The sequence below is a fragment of the Poecilia reticulata genome, linkage group LG16 (genome assembly GCF_000633615.1).
Source record: "Poecilia reticulata strain Guanapo linkage group LG16, Guppy_female_1.0+MT, whole genome shotgun sequence".
NCBI classification, from domain to species: domain Eukaryota; kingdom Metazoa; phylum Chordata; class Actinopteri; order Cyprinodontiformes; family Poeciliidae; genus Poecilia; species Poecilia reticulata.
The window spans coordinates 14156653-14181576 of NC_024346.1; the positions used below are offsets into that span (position 1 = coordinate 14156653).

General features: G+C 39.6%; 1 protein-coding gene across 2 annotated transcripts in view; it reads left to right on the forward strand.

The window, feature by feature from the left end:
- The window catches only part of erfl1 (Ets2 repressor factor like 1), a 67836-nt gene extending 43089 nt beyond the window's left edge, over positions 1 to 24747 (forward strand). The window contains exons 3-7 of one of the 2 annotated variants that reach the window (XM_008431278.2): positions 12914 to 12987; positions 13544 to 13778; positions 16150 to 16336; positions 20673 to 20802; positions 22189 to 24747. In XM_008431278.2, coding sequence (XP_008429500.1) covers positions 12927 to 12987; positions 13544 to 13778; positions 16150 to 16336; positions 20673 to 20802; positions 22189 to 23000 — 1425 coding nt within the window. In that variant the 5' untranslated portion in view covers positions 12914 to 12926 and the 3' untranslated portion in view covers positions 23001 to 24747. The remainder of the gene's footprint in view (positions 1 to 12913; positions 12988 to 13543; positions 13779 to 16149; positions 16337 to 20672; positions 20803 to 22188) is intronic. The other variant, XM_008431279.2, reaches the window with a different exon arrangement.
- Positions 24748 to 24924: the final 177 nt, after the last annotated feature.

Consider the following 24924-nt stretch of genomic DNA (forward strand, 5'->3'; position numbering starts at 1 on the left):
TAGACGGGAGGGAGGGGGGCAGACAGACAGGCAGGGGGAGCGATTATAGCAGGGTTTATGTATGAGCTATTGATTGAGTCGGTGGTGACTTCTTGAGTGGTTAATTCGGGAAGTGAGCGCGATATAGAGAGTAACTCACTGACCAAAGAGGGAAGGGAGGGAGGGTAAATGGGGGGGATAAAGAGAGCGAGATGGACAGGGTATGATGTGGAAAAGGAGAGAAACAGAGACTCAGATTTGCGCATTTCCTCAGGTAAAAGTGTGGAAAACACTAATTGTTTTACAAGGAAAAATGCTGGCTCTTAATGACTCCAAGGACTCCACACATACTTATCCTGTTTGTTTAAGAATGATAATAAACATCCTTCTTTTCCTTCTCATCTTAGTCTCAGCACACAAAGGAAAACATATTCTCCATGTAAACAAACTGTTCAAAACCCATGACGTTAAAAATAGTTTTATTTTCTATAAATGTGATTAATAATAGCTCTATAGGACAGAGCATGAATAAACTTTAACTTTATAACGTATGTTTTTATTCTTTTGTAAAATGTGTACTTTGTTAAGGTACAAGTACATCAAAGATTGCCACAGGTTCTTAGCTGTAACGTGAATATCCAAGATTAACAATATTACATATACACTTTAAATCTTCAAACCTGACTCATTTACAGCAGGAATTTGGCCTGTTGAGCACTTGACACTTTTTAAAAAGAACCAAGCTACGATATTCACCAACAACCATTTGGCCATGTCAGATGAGGAAGATATTAGTGAAAACTTTAAGCACTTGTGTTGATCCCCACCTGAGTTTATAGATTTAGCCTCTTACAAAGATGTCATTGATCTATAATTTTTATGGTAAAGTTTTTTTTTAACTTACATAATATTTTGCTAACGTTCGTAAAAAGGGTTTAAATCAGGGTTAGAAATTAAATTTCATTTGATTGAATGAAATACGGTTTTGATCCACTTTGTTTTATTCAAGCATCTCCACCACTGGGGACAAGACAACAGTGCTGTCAAAGGATGTTATGAACAAGACTGGCAAGACCACAAAAGGCTGGAATGGACTACAAGACCATCCATGAGAAGTTTGTTGACGAGGACGCCACTGTTTTTACAATAATTTGAAAATGGAAGAAGTTTGGGACCACAGTTASCCTCACTGGGGTGCGCCATGCAAGATCTTAGCTTGTAGGTTATAAAAGATGATTCTAAGGAAGGTGAAATTACAGAATTAAAAGAAATGAAGTTTTCCATGATCTCAAGGCTGCATGGATCACATTATCAATAAAGAACGCTTTGCCAAAATCAATCGAGATCCCGCAGTGGCGGCAGAGTCCCCTCGCTGAAAAACCCACATGCACACTCCCATGTGAAGTTTGCCATTGGACGTGTGAATGACACAGAGAAGGCTTGTGAGGAAGTGATGTGGTCAAATGAAGCTCTGCTGGATCAACTAGAGGGAGAGAAATTATACATATGAACCGACCACACACTCAAACATGGAGGTGAAAAGAATATGCTTTTGAGCCAGGTCTTCCGCTAAGGAAGGAACGTCAACTCATCAAGGGAACGATAAACGGGGCCATGAACCAAAGAATGTTGGAGTAGAACATGGAAACTTTGAGCCGCCAAGTGACAGCCTTGAAACCTTTGGAGAATAAAGACAAGTGGACCAAAATCCCTTCTGAGATGTTTGCAAACCTGACCTCTGCGCTAGATTTTGGTTGAGGATGAAACACTTATTTCACTCAATCAAATGTCAGGAAAACGTACAAATTAATCTGTTGTTTCAAATAAGTTTTTCCTCCACTGTACAACCACAAAAGTAAAAATATTACACAATCTTGTTAAATTGCCATCTCCTAAGCATTCCCAAAAAATTCTACAAAAAAGAATAGATTCTGCATGATCATAGCAACATTTCACACAAAACTACACGTTAAAACTGAGGTCTCAATATCTCCACCGCTCTTCAATGAGAATTGCTGAATTTTCCCTTTATTTTAATCTTTTTACATTAAAAACTTAAAAAAAACATTGTTCCGCATATGAAAAAGTTGATGCAGATTACCCTTTCGGATACAAACCAATAAATACAGCAGAAGAATGTGTGTTTTTGGTGCAACAACATGACATCATTCCGTTCTTGCAACTTGTTCATGACTCGTATTCCCTGCACTAAAAAGATGTTTTTTTTTCTTGTGTGTCCCAAAAACTAAAGTGGGTGTCCTACTGCAGCAAAACAGAATGACCGTTTTTATTCTAAATGTTTTTAAGTTATATTCACATTTGATCCACGAAAACACTTCTTTTCACACTCTTTTTTCCCCTGAACTTTGAGGGGGCTTTTTTTTTTTAGCCTTAACAACTTTAAACATTGTAACCAAGTCCAGGACTAAACCATCCCACCTATTCTTCTCAATAGGCGTGAATTTAAGCCCACAGGACACTCATCTGCTCCCTGGAAACAACAGATGGTTCCCTCTTTCTCGCCGCATCACCTTGTCTGAGGAAGTCAAAATAATCAAGAATAGCAGCAACCCGACAAGGACACACAATGGCGTGCGCGCGCGCCTGTAGGTGTGTGATAAGTGCGCGCGGGAGTATCACACTTGTACTTGAACGTGGCGTTTTACCATGCGCCTCTCATATAGCTTGTTTGCTCTTAGGATATCCTGCAGTCAGGTTCCTAAAAGCTGCGGTGGGCTACGTGGCGTTTACGTACACATCACTGGGCGTGCGTGCGTGTGTGCGTGAATGTGTGTGAAGGTCAGCTCGCCGGCACAGTTTCTTTTCCTATTTCTCTTCCCTCTCGCGCAGGTTTTGATCTCTCAGCCGCGAGATCAAAGGCGCTCTCTGGCTATTAGTCAGCGCGAGCCATTGATCCCTCATCGATCCACGCGAGACACAGCCGCCCCATGAACACCGCGCGAAGCTCCCCAAAGCTCCTCCCGCGCGTCAGGAAAGAGAGAGAGAAAGAGGGAGAGAGAGAGAGAAAAAGAGAGAGAGAGCAAAGGAAGGAGGTGCAGCTTGTGTGTGTGTGTGTGTGTGTGTGTGTGTGTGTTTTTTTTTTTTTTTTCTACTTGCTCGGGCAGATCCAAACTCGAGCTTTTTCTTTGCCGCGGGACATGAAACAATGAGGCTCGAGCCGGTTTTAATAAAGCGCGCTTTCCCTCCTTTCAACTCTGGCGCGAGGCGGACGAGCCGGCAGCGGAGAGCGATCGATAATTAATGACGATGAATAATTTAACCCTATCGATTGATACTTTTTTTCTTCATCCTTTCCCCTCCTTATTTTCTTAAGGCCGGCGTTCCATATCATACCAATGTACCGTTTCGCGCGCTTCAACATCCTCATCCCCACTCACCTGCTCTTCAACTTCTTGTAGGAGTTCTTCACCTTTCATGAACATCTGAGAAAACAAGTTCCTTTATTTATCACAGGCTATAGCTCATATTTATGAACCCAGTTGGAGTCTAATTTTCACCTGACTTCGCTACATGAATAGAAATGGCTTTTGAAAGACTTAAAAAAAAACAAATAAATACAAATAAATAAAAAAATATAGTATTTTAAGCAATCTTCAAAGTGATTTTTCTACCCTGTGATATTAAACCTGAATTGTTCTTTGAGCAATTAAAAATGCAATAAGTCACATTGTTATTAAATGACCTTCTTTGCTTTTATGAATCCAATTTTACACCCTTTACCTACCTGTATACGCATAGGGCATTAAAGGCGCAGTTGTCACCAGCTCAGCAACGCACTGTTGCAATTCATTGCTTTACAAGGTAAATCGTATTATAAATCGTACCCATTCCTACATAATAGTTTTCATAAGGTCATATTTGTTTTTTGTTGTTTTTTAAAATTTGACTTTAAATTGGAGTTGGCTCATTGATTTTGCTTTAACTTGGTCATATTATGTACAGCTTTCCACACACCATCCTCATTGCTATGCACCTTCTCTTTAACTTCCTGTCATGAATATTAATAACTGGAGTTCAGATAGATAGATAGATAGATAGATAGATAGATAGATAGATAGATAGATAGATAGATAGATAGATAGATAGATAGATAGATAGATAGATAGATAGATAGATAGATAGANGATAGATAGATAGATAGATAGATAGATAGATAGATAGATAGATAGATAGATAGATAGATAGATAGATAGATAGATAGATAGATAGATAGATAGATCAGCTCTGTGCAATTTTGCTTGCTTTTCCTGAAGAAAAGATACCCACAGTATGATCCTGCCACCACTGTGCTTCAACAAGGATATAGTGTCCAGTGATGTGAAGAGTTATTAAAAAATGTTACCTGATGAATTTATTATGTAATTCAGAAACTTTAACTAAAACCAAACTGGCTTCCCAGTGTCATTTCATTTATAAAACCAGTATGCTGCTGTACTATCTTAGTCTTCTAAAGTAAATCTTCATACTCAAGCCACTGCCACTGTAGCAAAGTTTTGTTAAAATTTTGGTCAGAAAGTTTCCTTTCACATTGTAGGGTCAAATGTCTCCCTCCCTCAAATACTTCCTTTCAAGAAAATAAATGACCTTAAAAATGATATAAAATATTTATAATCTTTAGACCATTATCGTTTTCAATAATTCAAGATTCAAGGAGTCCTTACAAAGGAATACTTCTTCTTTTTGTAACTACATCTCAAATCCTGACTTCCTTATTTGTTTGTATTCAATTAAATCAGTACAAGCAAATTAATGCTCACTTGTGACAATTGTGGGTTAAAGCCCGTTTTGACAACAGAACTGCATATTTTATTTATTTTGATATGTCTACTACAAGAAGACAAAACACAAGGGGAAAATAATGTTTTTCCCCTTAAAGTGAGGAATTATTTGCTGAAAGACATTGACTTACAATATTCCACAATCATGTTACGTTTTGTTTGCTTGTTGTAAACATGAAAGTGCCACATATACTGTAAACTAAGTCTTAAAATCTTGTTTACGAAACATAATAAAACTGTCACTCAGTGGCGAGATGTCTCATTATACCTTAGTAAGACCGTCTTCTGATAAAAATCGTTTTTGCGTTAGGTCTTTTGGCTTTTATTGTTATTAAAACACCATTTATGTCTCAAAGGCAATCATCTGCAGGCTTTGTCTATAGAAATTAGAACAAATTATGTTTGGCTACAACGAGGCCCCTAAAGACACAATGTAAAATTGATTCCTTTCGAGGTTGTTTGCTCAATGTGGACACAACATTTGTTCAGTCTTTGTGTTTTGGTGTCGATCAGGTGCTTCCATGATTCATAGATCACTGATAAGTGGCTAAGCAAACAAAACCCCAAATCCTGATAGGCACTGAATTGAAAATGAAGGGAAAATCAACCATTGTCCAAAGGAAATATTCCCCCCCCCCCACAAAAAAAAAATCCTTGTGGACCATTAAAAAGATCACATTAAAAGATTATCAGAAAATCCATATCACTTTGGAAGAAAAGTTTTCGAAAAAGGACTTCTGCATGCGACTGTATATACGCAAAACTTTTTAGCTTCGCAAAGCTGGGTATTTAGGCATGTGTCCTTGTTTGTATCTCTTACCGTTCCGAGTAGTGAAGAAACAAATGGAGGAGAGGAGCGGCCACAACAGCGACCTGACAATCATCGGCAATCCCTATAACCACTGTGGCTCTGTATCTTTCAAACTGAATTTCACTGGCTGGTGTTCTGACTGGGCTGTGCTGTCAGATGATAGCCCGTCTCAGTGTGAAGGACTCAGTATTAGCTCTGCCCCTGCAGTGTGGAGTAATGTGCGCTCTGTGGGAGAGCGGGCAGAGAGCCTCGGCGCTCCTGTAACTATACATCTTGGTTAAATACACTGACAGAGCTGCAGTGCTGCCTGTTCCCATTACAGCAACTGCACTGATTCCTCTCCCTTTCATATGACAGTGCGATGGGTGTATGGATTCATGATACAAATGAGTGATCATGTGCAAGTTTTGGTGCTGTAGAAGTTGATAGATGAGCACCTTGACTTGTACAGAATTACTTTGTGTAGTTTTACCGATTAAACTCTTTTCTGCTTAGAAGATAGAAAAATGAAAGCCGCTAACTCATCCATTGAAACACTATAAGCTGTCTATTTTGGTGGTTCAGGATTGAATCAAAGCAGCCTTTTTTAGTATTTTTGAAATATTTGAGGTTCTTAATCTGGTTTCAGTTTACTTGAGGGTAGAGTAAGTTTTTGCTGTTGATTGTCTTATTTTAAAGAAGTCTGTGGACTTACATCTATATCGACTAATGAAGGTATTATTCTTATTTGTTAAAAAATAAAACGGTTTTTCTCTGAGGCTTATGATTTAGATAGAATTTTTTATTTAAATACAAAAAAAAACTTTTTTCAATCCAATTATGAAAACCTTAATGGTACAACATACACAAATGATTCAATATTAATATGATGCATTCATTTTCAGTATTGCTGCACATTTTTAGAAAAATGTGGACAAACGAGAAGGACCATAAGCTACTATACCTGCAGCATTGACTTTTTTTCTTTTGCGTTCGGATAGACGGCTTCTATTCCTTTTCCCTGAACAACCCCCTTCCTCCTCCTCCTCCTCCTCGTCCTCCTCCTCTTTCAGTCTTCTGTCTCTCCCCTCCTCGCATCTCCTCTCTCCTTCTCTCCATCTCCTGTAACAAACCCATAGCAGAGTCCCTCTGTTCTTCCACCCCGAGGCTGACCAGTGTGTCAGAGCTAACCAGGGAGAGGAACAGAGAGAGGGGAGAAAAGCGGGAGAGAGGAATTGAGAGGGAGAGGGTTCAGTCGGGCCTTTTTCAGGGGCAACCGAAGAAAAAAAAAGAGGAAGATGAGACAGATGTACAGAGTCCGTTTCATCTCTTGGAAAAAGAAAGCAAGAGAGGCCAGACTCTTCATGCTTCTCACAGTTTTCTATCTTTTTATATCGCGACCCATCACTCTTTCCTTCTTTAGACAGCACTGGAGACATAATGTTGCCTGAATGTCAAACTGCCCCCCCTTTTCTCTGCTCTACCCCAGTCACTCTGCAGAATTTCTAAACAGAGTTACAGTATGTTTTCCCTCCGTACGCTCGTCAGTGGCCTACTAACCTCAGCTGCACAAAGTACAGCAGCTCTCATGATGGACCCAAACATGCTCATCCCCCAAAAACTGTCATCAGTATCAGAGTCTGAGGTCAACAGAACATTTTAGGATGTTTCAGATATCAGAATTTGCATTGTGGGTTTTAACAACAATTCAAAAGCAAGCTTCAGTTTAAGTCATACAGTTTCGAGATCAATTAGAATGTCACTTTAAATAGGTCAAAGATATGTTTATCTAAAGGTTTAAACAACCTTAGACCCGGGTTACACACAGCTTTGAGAGACAATTTGTTGGATTCGTTTGGTCATGTTGCAGTTTTCTTTTTTTTGTACCAAAGGTGTATTTTTACCTCCCCTTTGGATATATTTTTTTAACGTACATTTGGGTTAACTTGGCAAATTTAGGTAAAAGAAAAGTTCATATATGACTCAAAGAAAATCGTTTTGTCTTGACTTGACTTCTTAGAAAAGTTTCTTGTTTATTTCAAAGGTGTATGATGTCAAGATGAATGAAGTTATACACATCTGAGGCTCTAATAATCAAGACAATTCTTAAGTAAACTGATTCTAAACCTCCACATTAGAACATGATGGGAGCAGCATCATGGTGTGGAGTCATTTTTCAGGTATGGATTTTGCAACATGTTTGGATTCTAATAATTATTTGACTTTCTTTGGCCAATTATTTTTAATAAAATGTCCTTCTGTTTGGAGCAACCATTTTCCATTATGAGAGACATCTTAGGAAAGTTTTTAGGTGGATTAAAATATCTCAACTATCCATTTTTGTTCCTTTTTTTATTTTTATAATGTATGAATAAGACCTGGATTTAGTGTGCCTTTAAATTTTTTTGTTCCCCAAGAGATCTTATCCTTATGAATAAGATATATAAAAAAATACATTTAAAAATCCAACCAAAACTAAGAGGTTAACCTTTCTATATTTATAGTCAACATAGCTAATTTATTTTGTTGCCTGAACCAGATGTTGTCTGTCAGGTGAGTGGACTTACTTATGCGGTGTGGAAACTATCCCATCTGCCCTGCCACTTTAAGGGAACCAGACCCACCAGAGTAAATACAAGGATGGTACACACTAAAAGTTCATTTCCACTCAAATCTTTGAACCACTTAGCATGACGTGGCTGCAGGTTTTGCATCAAAATCCAATAAAATACGTCTAATATGATTGCAATGAACTTTTGCATTTGAACTTTAAAATGAGTCCAAAAAAAAAAAGTTAAATTAACGTTACTCTGTATTTAACATTATTAACTTGTTTTCCTAATTAATCTTCATCTTGTGGTGTCTTTAAAACTGGCACAAAATTACAAAATAGCCTTTGACCCCTCAACCTTGATCTTCCAAGTTCTGTGTGCCTTTGAACTGTTGTTTTGCCAGGTCACAAGCGCACAGTGCTCTGCTGCAAGCCGCATTACCGAATGCTTGTGACTCAGCCCACCGGAGGGTCCTGAGCAGTAATGATCTGTTTGTTAAAGCCGCTCATGACACGTGGACCACTGTGACTGAGTGGACAAAACTGGTTTGATTTGTTTATTTTTTTTGTTTCCAAGATGTGACTGTGTACAGTAACTCGGTGTCTCTGTTGTGCATATTGCCACACTGCTAAGTGATCCGTCATCCACGCAGGATTTATTGGTGACCTTTTGTGTGGAAGAGGCCTTTTGTTTCGGCTTTTTGTTTCCACAGCCACTCTGCTCAAAACAAAGTGCTTTGTGAGTCTTTTTGTATGTCTCTCCTCACAATCAGCACAGTAAACAAAGTGCATTCTCACTTTCTGCTCTGTGAGATGTGTGTTAGTGTGTCAGTATTGATTCAGTCAACATCTATGGGCTCCATGTCTTATTTTTGTGCACTGCCTCTCACTGTTTGCGTGTGACGGCTACCTGGATACTCGCACATTTTTGCAGAATCTGTTTGAGACTGTGCAATCCATTACAATCTGCGAGGGCCTGCATCTGACAGTCTGTGTATGCATGTGCAACTGTGTGTGTGCGCGTGTCTGTGTGTGTGTGTGTACGAGGAACTGTATTCCCTTGGCTGCTAGTTATAATGTTTCTGGGGGTGATGGGGGGAACTTGAAAGCCCTGTGCTGCCCAAATCAAAACTAACAAGGAAATGATGGGGGCTCCTTTATCTCCTCTCTGGCCTGGGGGGCCGACAGGGGCAAGAACAGGAGACTGGGCAGGGAGAAAACAAGGAGAGAGGGAGGTAGAGATGGAGAGAAGAAGGAGGAGGAAAAGGAGGAGGTAGGGGCAGCCTGGCTTCCTCTTTGATTTGTAAAAAATGCATTACCTCCGAAATCAAACGGAAAATTACTGCGGTGAAGCAAAACACACAGAGTAGGAGTGAAAAGGAGGTGGGTGGGGCAGGAGGGAAGGCAGGCGGTGAGGTAAGGCAAGACAGTAGATAGGTGTGTGTGAATAGAAAGGAGGTGGGGAACAGGAAAGGAGGAGTCACCTGTATAGATATGCTGCCGGATGGGGGGGGGGGGAAAAGAAGAAACGGTGGATGGGTATGGATCTGAGGTGGTGCGTAGGTGGTTAGAGAGGTAGATGGAGAGCCCCCCGACTGATAGGAACACATGCATATGGCCCTCTGAGGAGACGGGTCCATACATGCTGCAGACCATGTGAATATGGCAAATGAAAGAGATGATGCAGTATTGATGACCTGCAGCCCACAGGGAAGAGGAAACTTATAGATCACTACCTCCGACACAAAGAACCTTCCATCTTTCTAATGATCGCACTTTGAAGCAAGGAGTCCTTCAAATACAGTTTATTAGAAACTAGTACTCGTGTTGTTGGTTAAAAATAAGACTTTGGATATCGCATGATGTCATATGCAAAACGAGCCACGTGACAAGTCGTTTTTTTGTGAAGACATGCAGCAGCTGGTATTAGAACACTTTAAAAATGAGAGCAACACTGTGTGCAGACAAAAGAAAAAAAGAATGGCGAGAAAGTAAAAACAAGAATGAGCGAAAAAGGTTGCGGACAAAGAAAGGAGCTTGAACACAAGGAGAATGAAGAGCAGAAGAAGGGCGAGAGGGGCCACGATTCAAGGGCTACAGAAGCGGGGCGAGAGCGACGCCGAGGCTGATAGAGAGAGAGAGAGAGTGAGAAGTGCCTGGAGTTAGTAATAATAATTTATACAAACACACCTTAATAATTCACGTTCCATTTCGATGCTGGAGGGAAAATCCAAAATTCACAGAGCATAATTAAATAGAGGCAGAGAGAGAGAAGAGACGAGACGAAACGGAGAGAGGCTAGCGTTAAAGACACCGGCAGGTTCGCCTCTTCCATCCGAGCTTTTGTGAAACAACCCCCATGAAACAGCAACATCCAGACCTGATCCAGCGCTCGACACTGAATCCTCCTCCACGTCTTCCGCCTGCAGACATCTAAATGAGCTTATTTGGCAGGTGTTATCAATGTGCTCTCTAATTTAATAAAATGTTGCAGGTAAGATTGTATTAACGGAGTAAGACGATGGTTCTGAGTGACCTTCAAAAGTGTTCTTAAGTTTTAAATAATTAAGCCCTCCTGACGTCCGTCTACAAGATCAAATCAAAGAAAATGATGAAAAATTTCAAACATGTCAATTACAAAAAAAATTCATGACATTTTGCTCTTGCTTAATTGGTTGGGTTATCTTTTATGGTTAATAAAGATGCATATATATATATATTTATTTATTTTTCTCTCATTTAATACAATTTTGTGAGAAGTATTTTAACTTAATTATATGCAAAAGCTTTGTTTCTAGTTTATTTCTGGTGGTGTCCCAATCAAACTGCCAGAGATCTTTGCAGGTCAAATACTGACAAATCAGTATTTTTTTTTTCTTCTCATTAATCGCATCAAACTAAAAGCTCCCACCATTTTTTTTTCTACAAAAGCAATCAACCAGTAAAGCTTTTTGAGGTTTCCAGATAAAGATTAGGGACAAATAAGGTTAAATTTGTCATTCCTTGACTTTCTGGGTGTGTAAATCTAAAAACGTTAAACATTCAAAAATATAAGACAGAAAATAAGAAAATGCTAATTTACTATGAAATTGTAGATTATCCTACATGTGACTGCACTCTCGGCCCTTATGGCTTTTTTTATTGATGCCTTCTATCCTACAGCSTTGTTGCTGCAATTTGTGATAATCTCAGATCTTTTTTCTGTATTTTCCTTTTTTTCACGACATCTAACAAGTCGTCTGAAAATGTATCTTCTGGCCCTCTCTAGTTGTGGCAATTAAAACAAACAGAATGTCTTACTAAATTGCATAACTTGTGCCAAAATGTTGCAGGTGAATAATATAATCTCATTATCATACTTTGAAAGCTGACAATGCAAATAGTTTTAGAAGTTCTTAACGTCATAGAATATTGACTCTAATACACACTTAGGTATATTTTACTGGGGATTTTGTGTGACAGATCAACACAGAGAGTCTTATAAGCATGAAGTGGAAGGAGATTGATTAACGGTTTTCTATGGTTTTTAGCAGATAAAATCGGAAAAGTGAGCCTCTTGGGGCGTATCTCCACCAACTCATCTAGGGAATGACATTTTTTAGAAATCCTTCGTTGTAAAATGACTCAAGTTCAGTCAGACTTTTCTACTGGAAGTTGAAACGTGGCACAAGGTTCACGACTTTTACAACCTCTAACAGGTTTTCTTTAAGAATTTGCTTGAATTCAGTTCCATGCATTGAGCCATGGAACTGAATTACCTGTAAACGTTGAAGGAAAATCATACCCAAAGTATTATGTAATAATTTTGTTTAGATTAGAGGAAAAGTAGCTGTTTTAGCCGTTTGGGGTTCAATTCCTGCATGTCTTCCCCCTTAGCTCTCTGCCTAATCTACTGCAAATAAAGGTCTCCTTTAAAACCTTTAAAAAAAAAAATCTATTAACATTTTCTTTTAACCTCATCGTGTATCACTTTGTGCTGGTCTATCAGAAAGAAAAAAAAAATACATCGTATACCCTGAAATTTGGAGTTACAATATTGCAAAATGGAAAAAAAAGTTCAAGGAGTTTTAATCCTTTTGGAGGTTTATTGTTGTGTTTTGTTCAGATTATCCTTTTAAAGAGACTTTCTCAGAGCAGTTCTACTTTTTAATTAACATTTTAGCTTGAAATTCAAGCTAAAATGTTAATTAAAAAGTAGTTGTGAAAGTTGTGAATTCTTTATATGATGGGCATTTTAATCCTCAAATCATCATGAACTCATCGTCCACATCTCCGTTCTACCTACATATTATAAGAGAGCATTAATCTGCCCTTTTGGTTTTTATATTTTGTAATTTATTTTGCACTTCCTACTTTTAAAAAACCCACAGAGAACAAGCCAAAACTCGAACATATATGTTTAAAATACTATTTTTTTTAAATGTGATGTGCCTCAGCTGCTTTTTGGATGCTTTTTTAAAAAATCTGTGTAATTCCTGCAGTTGAAAATGCACTATAGGGATGTCCACCACGTTGCATCAGACACGGCCTCAGGTGGCTGTACAAGATCACATCCATCAAACACCTTATCTCAACCGAAGACATATGAAACATAACCTTGCTGTATTTCACATCGATTTGAGGTGCCGTTTTGAACTCACGGCGCTTCTCTAGACCCTTACGCAATATCTTGATTTTTACCAAAGTTGCTGCTCGGCTGGCGTAAACTTTACTAATAGTAAATATTCTCTTGTGTTTGACTGCTTCTGTTTGCAGAAGATATAAGAAAATGCATGGTTATTGTTATTGTTTCAGGTGTTGTGGAGGCATGGACTGCAACTGCGTCAGCGATCTGCTGCTCCCCCCGGTGCCCGCCCTTTGGACGCCAGGTGAGTCCGATCCCTGTCAGTCGAGTTTTCTCCACATACTTTGTGGCAAAAAGTTTTTCCTTTAAAAATTAATAAACAAAAAAAAAATTATTCAGGGGAAACCATCCGAGTAAATTTATGCCCGATTAACCAAAACCATCATAAAAAAAAAAATTCAAAATCTTGCTGGAAAACTCTTCAGCAATGCTGCAGACTCTGGTGGTAATTGGCTCTATGTCTTGTGTTTTTACAAGGCTACTTACAGCCAGATTCACTGGCAGCTGAAGCGAGCTCCTCTATGATGTGCATACAGTTGGCTGTTAAAATTCAGGCCCAGGCAACATCAACCAAATCTCCCCCAGCGAGCTGTCATCATCTCGCTGACCAATCTGTTGAGGCTAGAGGGCATTAGCACAGACTAACATTGCTCAAGGCACGTGCTGTGATATTAAACACATCATCCCTCAGCTCCATCACTCATCAGTCATTCAGACAGCAATCCCCCCCTAGCGAGCAGCGGGACAAACGACAGGCCTTAACCTTATCCCTCCTTTGTTGTTTCTCTCTCGCTGCCTAGGGTTCGCCTTCCCGGACTGGGCCTACAAGCCGGAGTCGAGCCCTGGTTCCAGGCAGATCCAGCTGTGGCACTTCATCCTGGAGCTGCTGCAGAAGGAGGAGTATCAGGGTGTGATCGCCTGGCAGGGAGACTACGGGGAGTTTGTCATCAAGGACCCAGATGAGGTGGCCCGGCTGTGGGGGATTAGGAAGTGCAAGCCTCACATGAACTACGACAAGCTGAGCCGGGCGCTGAGGTACGTCTGTGTCAGATTGGTTTATCACCCTCCCCCCCTTCCCGCCCCCCGCCCTCAGTTTACATTATTTGTTTACTCTCGCCGAGCTTAATCCTCACTTAGCGCCTCTCTTTTTCATGTCGGCGAAAATAGAAAGATAAAGGTGAGACTTCTCCAGGGGAACGTCAATACCCTCAATTTCTCCTTATCAGCTGACATCCTAATGGAAAGTTCACCATTGAGCTGCAAAATAAAAAATTCAATAGGGATTTCAAAATTAAGCCGCGGTGTGGAAATCGCTCTGACTTCCCCAGGAATGGTGAAAACACTCAAACTTGAGGAGCAGCTTACACCCCCTCGATCGCTCACAGTTTTATTGTGCTAATGCCCACCACCACCCTGACTTGTTTCACCCCATCCCAATTTGCCCCCCCGCCCCCCCTGCTTTCCTTTGGCCCCTTGTTAATGGGGGCTGTCGTCAGAGTCTAATTGTTATGAATTGGCTGGGGCCACAATTAGCCTTCTTAATTAGCCTCACTTAATTGCTCAATTAGGGGCCAAGGCACAATTGCCACGCAAAGCAAAACATGTACACATCATTGCACTGGGGTTCAGCCACTGTGAATACATGCTGATATGAACATTCTGCTGTTTTGTTGATCGAGTGCATCTGCATAATGAGGAGCTTCATACCCACGTTTAATGCTGAGGCCGTGTTTCGCACTCTGACTGTGATCTGGTTGAGACAAAAGAATTCCTTCAACGGTCGTCGGAATCTCGCGATAACTCGTCTGCAGCTTTTTTCACCCAACATCCTGCCTTCAGCCCTGATTTCTCAGCTCCTTTACCTGAGCCAGATGGCTTCGTGTCCCCTCCCTACCCCCCCGCCGTTGATCAACTCAGCATTCTGGCACACAGTGCACAGTGACACCTCTGTGGGTGGTAAAGGAAACTGGCATGACGAAGGTTTGACATGCCCGTCGGGAGACACCGAAGGTTGCTACCATGGAGATTGCTGTTGTTTTGTTAATCTGCTGCTCTGTGGGAAATGAGGACAGCTTCTCAGTGTCTTATGCACAGTAGTCTCTGACAACAAGGCTCATTGTTAAAAGTACAAATTCATAATAGGTTTTGTTATTTACTCATATTACAAGCTAAATTCTGACTGACAAATGCAAATAATGTCAGTTTTCTAAAGTGACTTTGGAGATGTTGGTTGGTTCAAATGACATGTTCTCTTGTCTTTCCTATTTTGAAGTTTGGTAAATTGTAAATCTATGAAAATGTAGATTTTATTTAGATATAAATAAAAAGCATTAGTATCTGTAGGAATTGTTTATTTATTTTCTGGTTGGAGAGCTTACCTTGGTGAACAGTTTTTATTTTATCTTATTTTAGAAGTGATTTCATTTAGAACAATAATTTCTCACAGCGTTTTTCTAGCAAATGAATTTACTCAAACTGAAAATTAGAGGAAGATAAAATAGTCACACAATTTTTACATTTAAATTTTTTTTGATAAACTTCAAGTTTTCATCTCTTTAGTTTTGAGTTTAGAACTAGTGCTGTCATAGCAGTACCACAATAAAACACCTATAAATGTGAAACATATTTATTTATTTATGAGATAGACTAGAAGAAATCCTGGGAAACTGAATAATTATTGAATATTGTTAATAAAATTAATTAAGAATAATTTAGTTTGTTTTCTGCCGAGACAGAAATGTTTGTTGCGTTTCTGTGTTTCTGACTGTTTTGATAGTCAACTCAAACTCTGAATTGGTTTGGTTATAACTGTTGAATACGCTAAAAAATATATAAATATATAGTAAATATTTTCTTAATATGGTATGCTTTAATAGAATAAAATRCACTTAGATTTAAAAACTGTTGTTTTTAACTCTTGAACCTCAGAAAAAGATTCAAATTTCTACTAAAAACTGCRAAGCCGAGCCTGGAAAAGTCTCACATTTTGACATATAAGGCTTCACAAAACCCTGTTTTAAGTGTAAAACAGTCTTGAAATGAAAGGAAATAGTTTGGCTGCACTGTATGTCAGAGTTCAAAAAGATCCTGCACTTTGATTGTTTTCTGGTTTTTGTCTTCTATCCGCTGAGTAAAAGTTCACTCAAAAAAACACATTGTATTGAATAAAGGCAGCGAGACATGAATTGATTTGAGAAAGGAGATGAATAAAAACAGTGGGAAATCAGCATAACCCTTTGCCTCACAGCACTAAAGCTGTTTACTTATTCTTTGCTTACAGTGAGGAAACACAAAACCTTGATGCGAGCATTAAAATAATCCTTCCCTCTCCTTTTCCTTTTTCCTTTATCCTTTTCCACCTCTCCATCCATCCCTGCATCAATATCCTCTCCTCCCTCCTCTGCAGGTATTACTACAACAAGCGCATTTTGCACAAAACCAAAGGGAAGCGGTTCACCTACAAGTTTAACTTCAGTAAAGTGGTGCTGGTGAACTACCCCATCCTGGACATGGCTAAYTCTCCCTTCTTTCTGGCCCAGAACCACTTTAACGGGGGCTCGGCTGCTCCRGACTGCAGCCCAGAGGTACGAACGGTAGGACGGAGGGCAGGGAAGGGGATTTAATGTGTGTTTGTGTTTCTATCAGCTGAAAGGCTACTTTTTTACATATAAACGATCAGTTTTATAATCAGTCCCATAACCTTGGTRTTACACTGATTAAGATTGATTTATTATTATTAAGCTGATAGCATTTTAAATATTGCGCTAAACTTACTGTTATCTAGAATTAAAAGAATTTTAAATCAAACTAATGTAATAATTTATACCTCATCAGTTTTATTTTATTTTTTATTTTTTGATTTACCCTAAATTTGAGTTCTAATACCAAATATAGATTTTAGTGTAAAAGTTCTGCAGAACCACTACAATGTAACAAAACTAAAGAGGCCACACCATTGGTCAGATGAGCTGTTTATGTTCTGGGAAATAACTCGACGTTCTGACGATCCCTATATCTTTATCTATGGATATCGAGAGCTGGACTATGCATAGGAAAAACAAATCAAAACATTTTGAATGGGTTTTAAACAAAATAGATGAWATCAATGAGATGCACAAAACAAACAACAGCATTCTGTGAAGCCGATCAGGTCGAGCTMGGACTCTTGGTCTCTTGCTGGTTCAGTTTCGCTCCATGTGAATCTCAGAGTTCAGCAACTGGGAACGAGGCGGCTGCTGGAGAAGGAATAAGGACCTGATCAACCAATCGTAGGCAGACTTTGGGAAAAGTGCATCCACATCATTCACCACAGCTTTTAACAGCAATGGATTCTGTTTTTTTAATAAATGTTTTAGACTCAGGGAAACACGGAGAATGATAAAAGTCCATTATTGTCTCTCGGTTAGAACTGTTGTCATATTCAAGGTTTCTGTAATCATTCTATCAAATCAAATCTATGACTAATAATTATTTTTGAATTGTGTTTTTTAAACAAGAAAAACAGATAATTCATTCTTTAGCATATACAGAGACAATCATATCAAACTTGTCAACCTTTTAAATGTAAAATATTAAATGTTTTATTATTGGACAGGTYTTCAAAGTAGCCTAGCAATTTTATGGCACATCCATCCAAGCTGCAGAAGTGAAAACAAKCTCCTTAAAACTTTGTCAACATCAAGAAAAAGTATTTCCTTTTCATCTTATAGTTASATTTTTTGAGGGTGAGGATCAAGGTGTACCATCCATATTATCCARACAGAGTAGTAATTTCTGTCCTGAGTAATTCAAATGTGAATTTAATATCACTTTCTAGTTGTAAAATATATAGTGCTGACAATGCGACAACAATAGTCAAACATGGATGAGCCTCAGAAAATATTAGCGGAGCAGTTGGACCTTATTGTTGTTGATAAAAGTTCCACATTGAATGATATACAGCTTTGGACTGGCTCTGCATATCAGGTCATAAATTATTATTATTATTATTATTATTATTATTTTAAGGATTAAGGACGCCACCCAGGAAGCGTCAGATATGTGTTTCTGAACACAACAATTTTTTATTGAACGTGAACATAAATTTGCACAGTGACAAATCTGACAGCTCGGATCTAAGCTTACAAATTATTATTATTATTATTATTTTAAGGATTAAGGACGCCACCCAGGAAGCGTCAGATATGTGTTTCTGAACACAACAATTTTTTATTGAACGTGAACATAAATTTGCACAGTGACAAATCTGACAGCTCGGATCTAAGCTTACAAATTGGGAACAAAGAAAGAAACAGTAAAATAGAGGCAAACGCCTTTCTTTGCTCTTTAATTTTTTATTACCAATGATCCATTTCAGGTAATCGAAGCTCACTMTTGTAATTTTTTGCTGTTATGTTTTTTGCTGCCCTCCTGTGTATTTTCTTTTTACAAGAGAATGATAGCACTCATCACTCCAATCTCTTATTTATTGTCCTTGAAGCTGGGGATAATAGCTCACATCTCAATGAGCCCTGAGAGACTGTTGCATTGTACTCAGATTTATTCTATCAGAATATAAAGTAGATGTGTAATAATTTGGACCAAAAAAAAAAAGAAAAAAGCTTTACGTGTATTTCAACATTTTTGAAATCGGTTTGAAAATTTTCAGGCCAGCACTTTGAAAACAACAAAAGTTAAAGCGTATTGAAATCAGGTAAGAACTAGAAAGTTGGAGGGAGAATCATCCATCCGTCGTCTGCACCATCCCTCAGATGGGATAAGAAGTTGCAGACTCTGAAGGAGACATGAGGAGGACRATCTTAAGTCGCCCTTAAAACAAAAGAAGACGTTATCCCTCTCCTTCTCTCATCCCCGTCTCCGATGGTGTATCCATCTGTCATCGACTGAAAATGAAAGAAATGGGAGAGGGAGAAAGAAAAAAAAAATAAGCAAAGGGGGCCGTGTCAGATCAGATCAATACTGGGTCATTAATGCGGTTTGTTAAGCAACGCAGATCTCCCAGCTTGGAAGTACAGTCTCAACTTTCAAACTTGGTGACAGATACTATTGATCTTGCTCTATGCAAAGGGAGAGAGAGAAATCCCACCTTTGTCCCTTTGATTCCAGAGGTTCAGCTGTTACACTTTAACTTGTCTCCCACTCAATCACGTTTCAAGGAAAAAAAACACTCATACACTGACTCACACTAGCTGTCCTACTTCCTGATTAYGTCCTTTTTACTCAAACTGGYCCACAATCCTTCTCTTCTTGTCGTTTATCCTCTGTCCCCACGATCTTAATCGCTGGTCTCCACTTGACTCTGTGTTTTTCCAGCCTTTGAATCTCTGAGACTCTGCATCCCTCTTCACAATGAGTCCCAGGGCGTCCCCTTTTATCCTGTCCTTGCTGTGACTGTGTCACTGTTTGCATCACACCCTGTAGGGTGCTGCTGTCAACATTTGACTTTACACTGTACAGAAGCAAAGGATGGGAATTTGTGTACTCAGTTTAGCATGCTACAATGCCTTGCCAAACTATTCACACCCCTTGACCTTTTTCCTTTTTTAAAGGGTAATTTTACTGGGATTTTATGTAATAGACAGACACAAAGTAGTTCATAAAGTGGGAAAAAAAGTTTTCTTTTACTAATCCAAACTTAGCAAGTGTGGTAAGCATATCAGCCATGAAAATACATTTCCTCCTGAGATGGTTCAGTTGTTCCTGTTATTACACTCTTTAAGATTTCGAACCAACAAACAAATTTTGATAGCAGACAAAGAGAGTAAATAATGAGGGGATTTAATTTATTAACAGAAAAAACACTTTCAAGTTTAGTCTGGCTGTAAATGTAAGGCACTTGTAAAATCATGAATTATCTGGGAATTTGCCACTGTTTTCAAAGCCAAGTTCAGTTTCAAAAACCACATGTAGCCATGGTTACTTAACTACTTCATTACTTAAGTATGACCTGTATTGAAAAGYAAAGTAGGCCAAAAAGATCTCAAAAGGCATTACCTCATTYCCCGAGCTAAACAAATTCAAAAACTGATGTGAAACATAGTCAAATCTGATCATATTTATTGTTTACCTCAACTTGGATGGTTTACCTCAACTGGTGGTGTCATAATTTCTAGTTTGTACCATAAAATTATGAAATAAAATGATCATTATAAAATCTTTATTTATACAGGAAAATGTCTTGTGATTCATTGTCTATTTTACAGGAGACGCCATTAACAACAATAACATAAAAACAGTGACAACACGACKATCCACTAAACACTTCTAAATATCAACACCATATAATGCCATCACTTTTTGATTTTAAGCTCAAAAACACAGGGAAAAACATACAAATCTTACTGCAGGACGATGAGCCAAAGTTCTCCAGTAAGTCCACCTTTGAAGGGCACAGAGAAAACAAAATAAAGTTTTTGAAATGGCCTAGACAAAGTCTGGAGTTAAATCTGATTGAGATACAACCTTAAACATGCCRTTCCTGTTTTATATATATATACATATATRTAATAAGAGTCATAGTTCCTTCAAAGTTATGTAAGATGTATTTAATTTACTCTGGTTTTCTCACATCTGACTATATGAAACATGAAATGTGGCACAAAAAAAAAAAGAAATCTGTAAAAGGACAAACAATTTTCAACCGTSCTGTAATCGACACAATATATGTACAAAGCTGGTAGTGCTGGTCAAATGTTTAAAACCGATGTCATAWTTCCTTTCAGTTTCACAAACATTCACTAAAGTTTGTCTATAGGAAAATAATCCAAATTAAATAAAATTGACGTTTGTTTTTGTAGCATCACAAAATGTAAACCAAATCTTAGAAATAGTTTTAAGGATATTAAAATATACTAACATTGTTAAATAAAATTTCATATTTGCGGATCAAAACTATTTCTAAACATTTTCTTCTCCCTTCCTGTTTCTTAGGCCATACAGTCCCTGTTTCCTCGTCTGCCAGACAGCGGCAGAGGAACGTCCCTGTTCGATCGGGGCTCCGCAGCGCCGGGACCCGAAGGAGACAAACTGAGACTGGACACATTCCCTTTCCTCAGTACAGGTAAGTCGAAGGAGGTACTTCTAACACAAAATTATAGCCATTCCAGAAACAGTTGAATTTGTACTCTCAGAAGAGGAAAGACCGTAAACAAAAGGTAGGAGGTGCAGGGAGAGAAAGGAGGAAAGCAGAGTCGGGATTGAGGATATGGAGAGGCATGAGCATTTATTGTTAAAGGAAATAAGAGCGATAGCTGTCCCACAGCAGCCTTCAGTGAGGTTGTGCTGCAGGTGAGAGAGAGACCAGGTTAACCTGTGAATTATGCAGGCGAGCTGAGGTAAAGAGACAAGACCGAGGTTGAAGAAATCATCTTCCTGTTTTGAGTCGTAACTTTGCATCCTCATCTTCCTTCTTCTATGCACACGAGTGTCAACAAACGCTGCGCTGATTTGCGTCTTATGCRTCTGATTTTGCTTGCATCTCTTTTCTACACAAGCTTGAGAAGGTAGCATGKAAACAGACACACTCAGACACACACACACACGCAAACCTGCACCTCTCCTCCCTCCTCTGTTTGTCCTCAGGTCCTATCCCCCCCTTCTTCCCTTCACACCCTCCTCTCTCCTCCCATGTGTCCCTGCTGTCCTAATCCCTTCCCAGGCAGGAAGGCCCTAATTGAGGGTGCAGGCTTCAGTTTGTGGCCTGTGGGCGCCCATTACTGTGTTTTCATAAGCAAGTGAGGCCTGCCTGACTGATTCAATATTCATGTGTCTCCCAGCTACTCCAGGCCCAGCACGCACARACTTCAGCGCTGTCAAATTAGCCCTGCATAGTAAATAACAGAGTGGTAGGGAGAGAAAGAGTGAGACTTGGAGAGAGGTGGAGGGTGCAGCAGAGACAGAATCTCTGAGTTGGTTGTCATTTGGAAGGAAGTCGGGTTGGTTGAGAGGCAATGTATTTGTTTGTTCATTAAAATTGCAGCTTCACCTCAGATTTACCTCCTATTTGGGTTGTGAACTGATGCTTACAAGGAATTGAATTAAAACACGGCGCAACAATGAAGTGCATTTGTCTGATCGAATCTCGTCTAGTAACATATTTGACATTTTTTTCTAAATCTGTTTTAACATTTGCTCTCAGAACCATGTATAATAATAATCACTTGTAAGATTTGAGCTGTGTTTAATCACTTTTTTACTGCAGTGCAGACTCTTTGTGCTCACATCTGTTCTGCAGCAGTGTGAAGTGGGTGTATAACACAGTACTGGCATGCATAAATGAACCATCAGGTTTTTGAAAGCAACTGTGCCAGAATTAGCCCCCATGGCTGCTGATTTGAATTGCAAATCCTGGTTATAATTAGTGAACATTCTTGGATCTTGTAAGTCAGGAAACCTTTGCCCCCTTCCGAGAGTTAACCTCTGTTTTCCTGGGTCTCTTCTTTCCTAGGTGCCCCATGCTACTCCAAACCCCCTTCCCTGCTGGGCCCGTACCCCCGCAACCCGCCCTTTGACTACCCCTGGAGTTTCAACCCATACCTCCCAGGGGCCTTCTCTCTCAACAACTGCCCCAAACTGCCCCCTGGCTCCCTCTACCCCTCCCAGTTTTACCCCAACCCTCTGCAGAGCAGCCTTTCCCAGCTGCCTCACCCCTTTTCCTCATTGCTTCCCCCAGGGGAGGCTGCCGGAGGTGAAAGGGGAGCACCGGGGCAGACTGGCGGGACAAACGGCACAGCGGGTGGTCAGCCGGCTCGGCTCTGCCTGCCGCCCTACCCAGGCGGCCTGTCGATGGGTCGGACTGACATCGGCAACGGGGCGACACTCGGGGAGAGGGAGAGGGTGGAGGCAAACCCTCCCAGCACAGGCCTGGGTCTGGGTTTGGGAGCCGTCAGCCTCGGAGCCGGGACGGGCCAGCAGAGCCCCACCGAGAGGAGGGGTGGCGTGAAGCAGGACCCCGAATCGGACTCGGACCTGGAGATAACAGATCTGAGCGACTGCAGCTCGGACAACGAAAACGAGCATGACTTTGGCATCGGGAAAGAGTCCAGCCTGGTGAGCCGGTCGCCGCTTGTGTTGGATGGAAAGAAAGGGAGCCTGCTTCCTCCTATCACCTCACTCCCCCCACCGGTGTCTCCTCATCCGTTGAAGAGCCTGATGCCCCTTACTCCTCCACCTCCTTCCCTGCCTCCATCACTCTCTCCCTCCATGGCTCTGCATGACAGACACAGGGAGGCAGAGACTCTGAAAATGATCCACAGCTAAGACATTTTCTCATCATCCTGACCGGTCTACGCTCYGATAACTCTCTTCTTCTTTCCTGTTGTAATCACTCARATCTTTGTTCACATCTGATTATTATTTTTCCAGGTGAAGCACTTCAGTCCCCCACTTCTGAAACTGCTGTTTCCCTGTTTGCTGTGTAAGTTTTTTCATTTATCACCCTGCTGTCTCCTCCAGATTAGAATACAATATTTTTAGCTGTTAAGGTGTCAGTTTTTTTTTTCATTTTGCCTTTTCTGTTTCGATTTTTCACACTGAACGAGTGCAAGAACTCTTCAATTTGCTATCAGTAGTGGAGCTTTGAGACGAGGACAAGGTGGTAAATTGCAGTTCTGGCTGTAAAAATATGAGCATACACCAATAAATAGGAATAATCAAAACAAATTTCTAATTTTACAAATATGCATTTGATTTCTTGGGACTTAATATATATTCATATTTAAGTACGTTTAAACTATAATTTATGAAGACATAGTCAAATGGTGCCATCTAGTGGTTGTCTTAGGCAATACTTTTCACAGGYTTTAACTTAATGCAGACCCTTTTGAAAAGGATTCAAGTATTCAGACCACTTGAACTTTTTCRCATTTCGTTCCACTACAAGCACAAACTTTAGTATGTTATTGTATTAATTCTTGATTTTAAAAAAAATGCAAGTTTCAAATGCTTCCACAACTGAAAATCCAAAAAGTGTTRTGTGCATGTGTAATCAGCAGCCCTAAATTTAACACCTTAAAACCACCATTCACTGCAATTACAGCTGCTGGTGTTTTGGAGAATGTTTMATCCAGCTTTACTCATCTGGAGTCTTTTTTTTTTTTTTCGTCACTCGTCTTTACAACATATTTTCCAGCTCGGTCAGACTGAACGGAGAGCATTCATTAAACTATCGCCATAGATACAGGTTTAAACTATTCATCCACACGAATCTGAAACATTGTATTGCACCTCTGGTTGTGTGGCTAAGGTTGCTGTGCTGTTAGAAGTTGAAACTTTGCTCCAGTTTTAAGTCTTCTGCAGAGGATTTACAGTAGTTTAACTAGGCCAACTGCCCCATCCCTGCTGAAGTAAACACCCCAACACCATGTTGCTGCTCCCATCCTGTTTAAGTAGGCATGTTGCGTTCAGGATCTTTGTTTTCTGCCACACATAGCACTTTGCATCTAGGTAAAAAATATATAKATATTGGTGTCATTTGAAAATATCACATTCCTSACCATGTTTTGCATGTTCCTTACATGTAGGGGCAACTCCTTAAGATGATTTGGCATCAATGGCTTTCTTGTTGCCATGTTTCCATAAAGACCAGATTTGTGGATTGAACTACCGATAGTTGTTTAGCCAACAGATCCTCTTATCTGAACTGTGGATCTCTGCAGCTCTCCCAGAGTTATCATGGGTCTTCTGCTGGTTTCTCTGTCAGTTTAGCTGCACTGGCATTTCTTTGCAGGTTTTGAGGTCTTAATATTAATTTGGTGACATTTGAAGGCTGCTCGTTGCATTGTATTTTTTATTTTTTTTTTTTAGAGGTGTCACAGTTAAAAATAAATGCACACCACACTTTTTGAAAAACATGATTTTTTTTTTCACCTTTTCATTACCTTGTGTTTGATCAAAAACATTTTAATAGAACATCTGGAATTTTGTGACTAAATGTAAGAAAAGGTGAATGTAGTTTTAATATGTTTTCAACGCACTGTATTCTGTATAAAATGATCCTCCAAAAAAATTATAATTTTTTTGTTTGTAAGCGCAGTTTGAAGTGTTTTTATTCAAATACAAAACTTACATTATTTATTCAGTTTCAACTCTATCACCCTGTGAATATTTATTTGTTGCTGCACTTTTTACCAACAGGAATGGAAAAGACAGCTGAGCAAGCTGGACCAGTTTAAAATTTGTATGA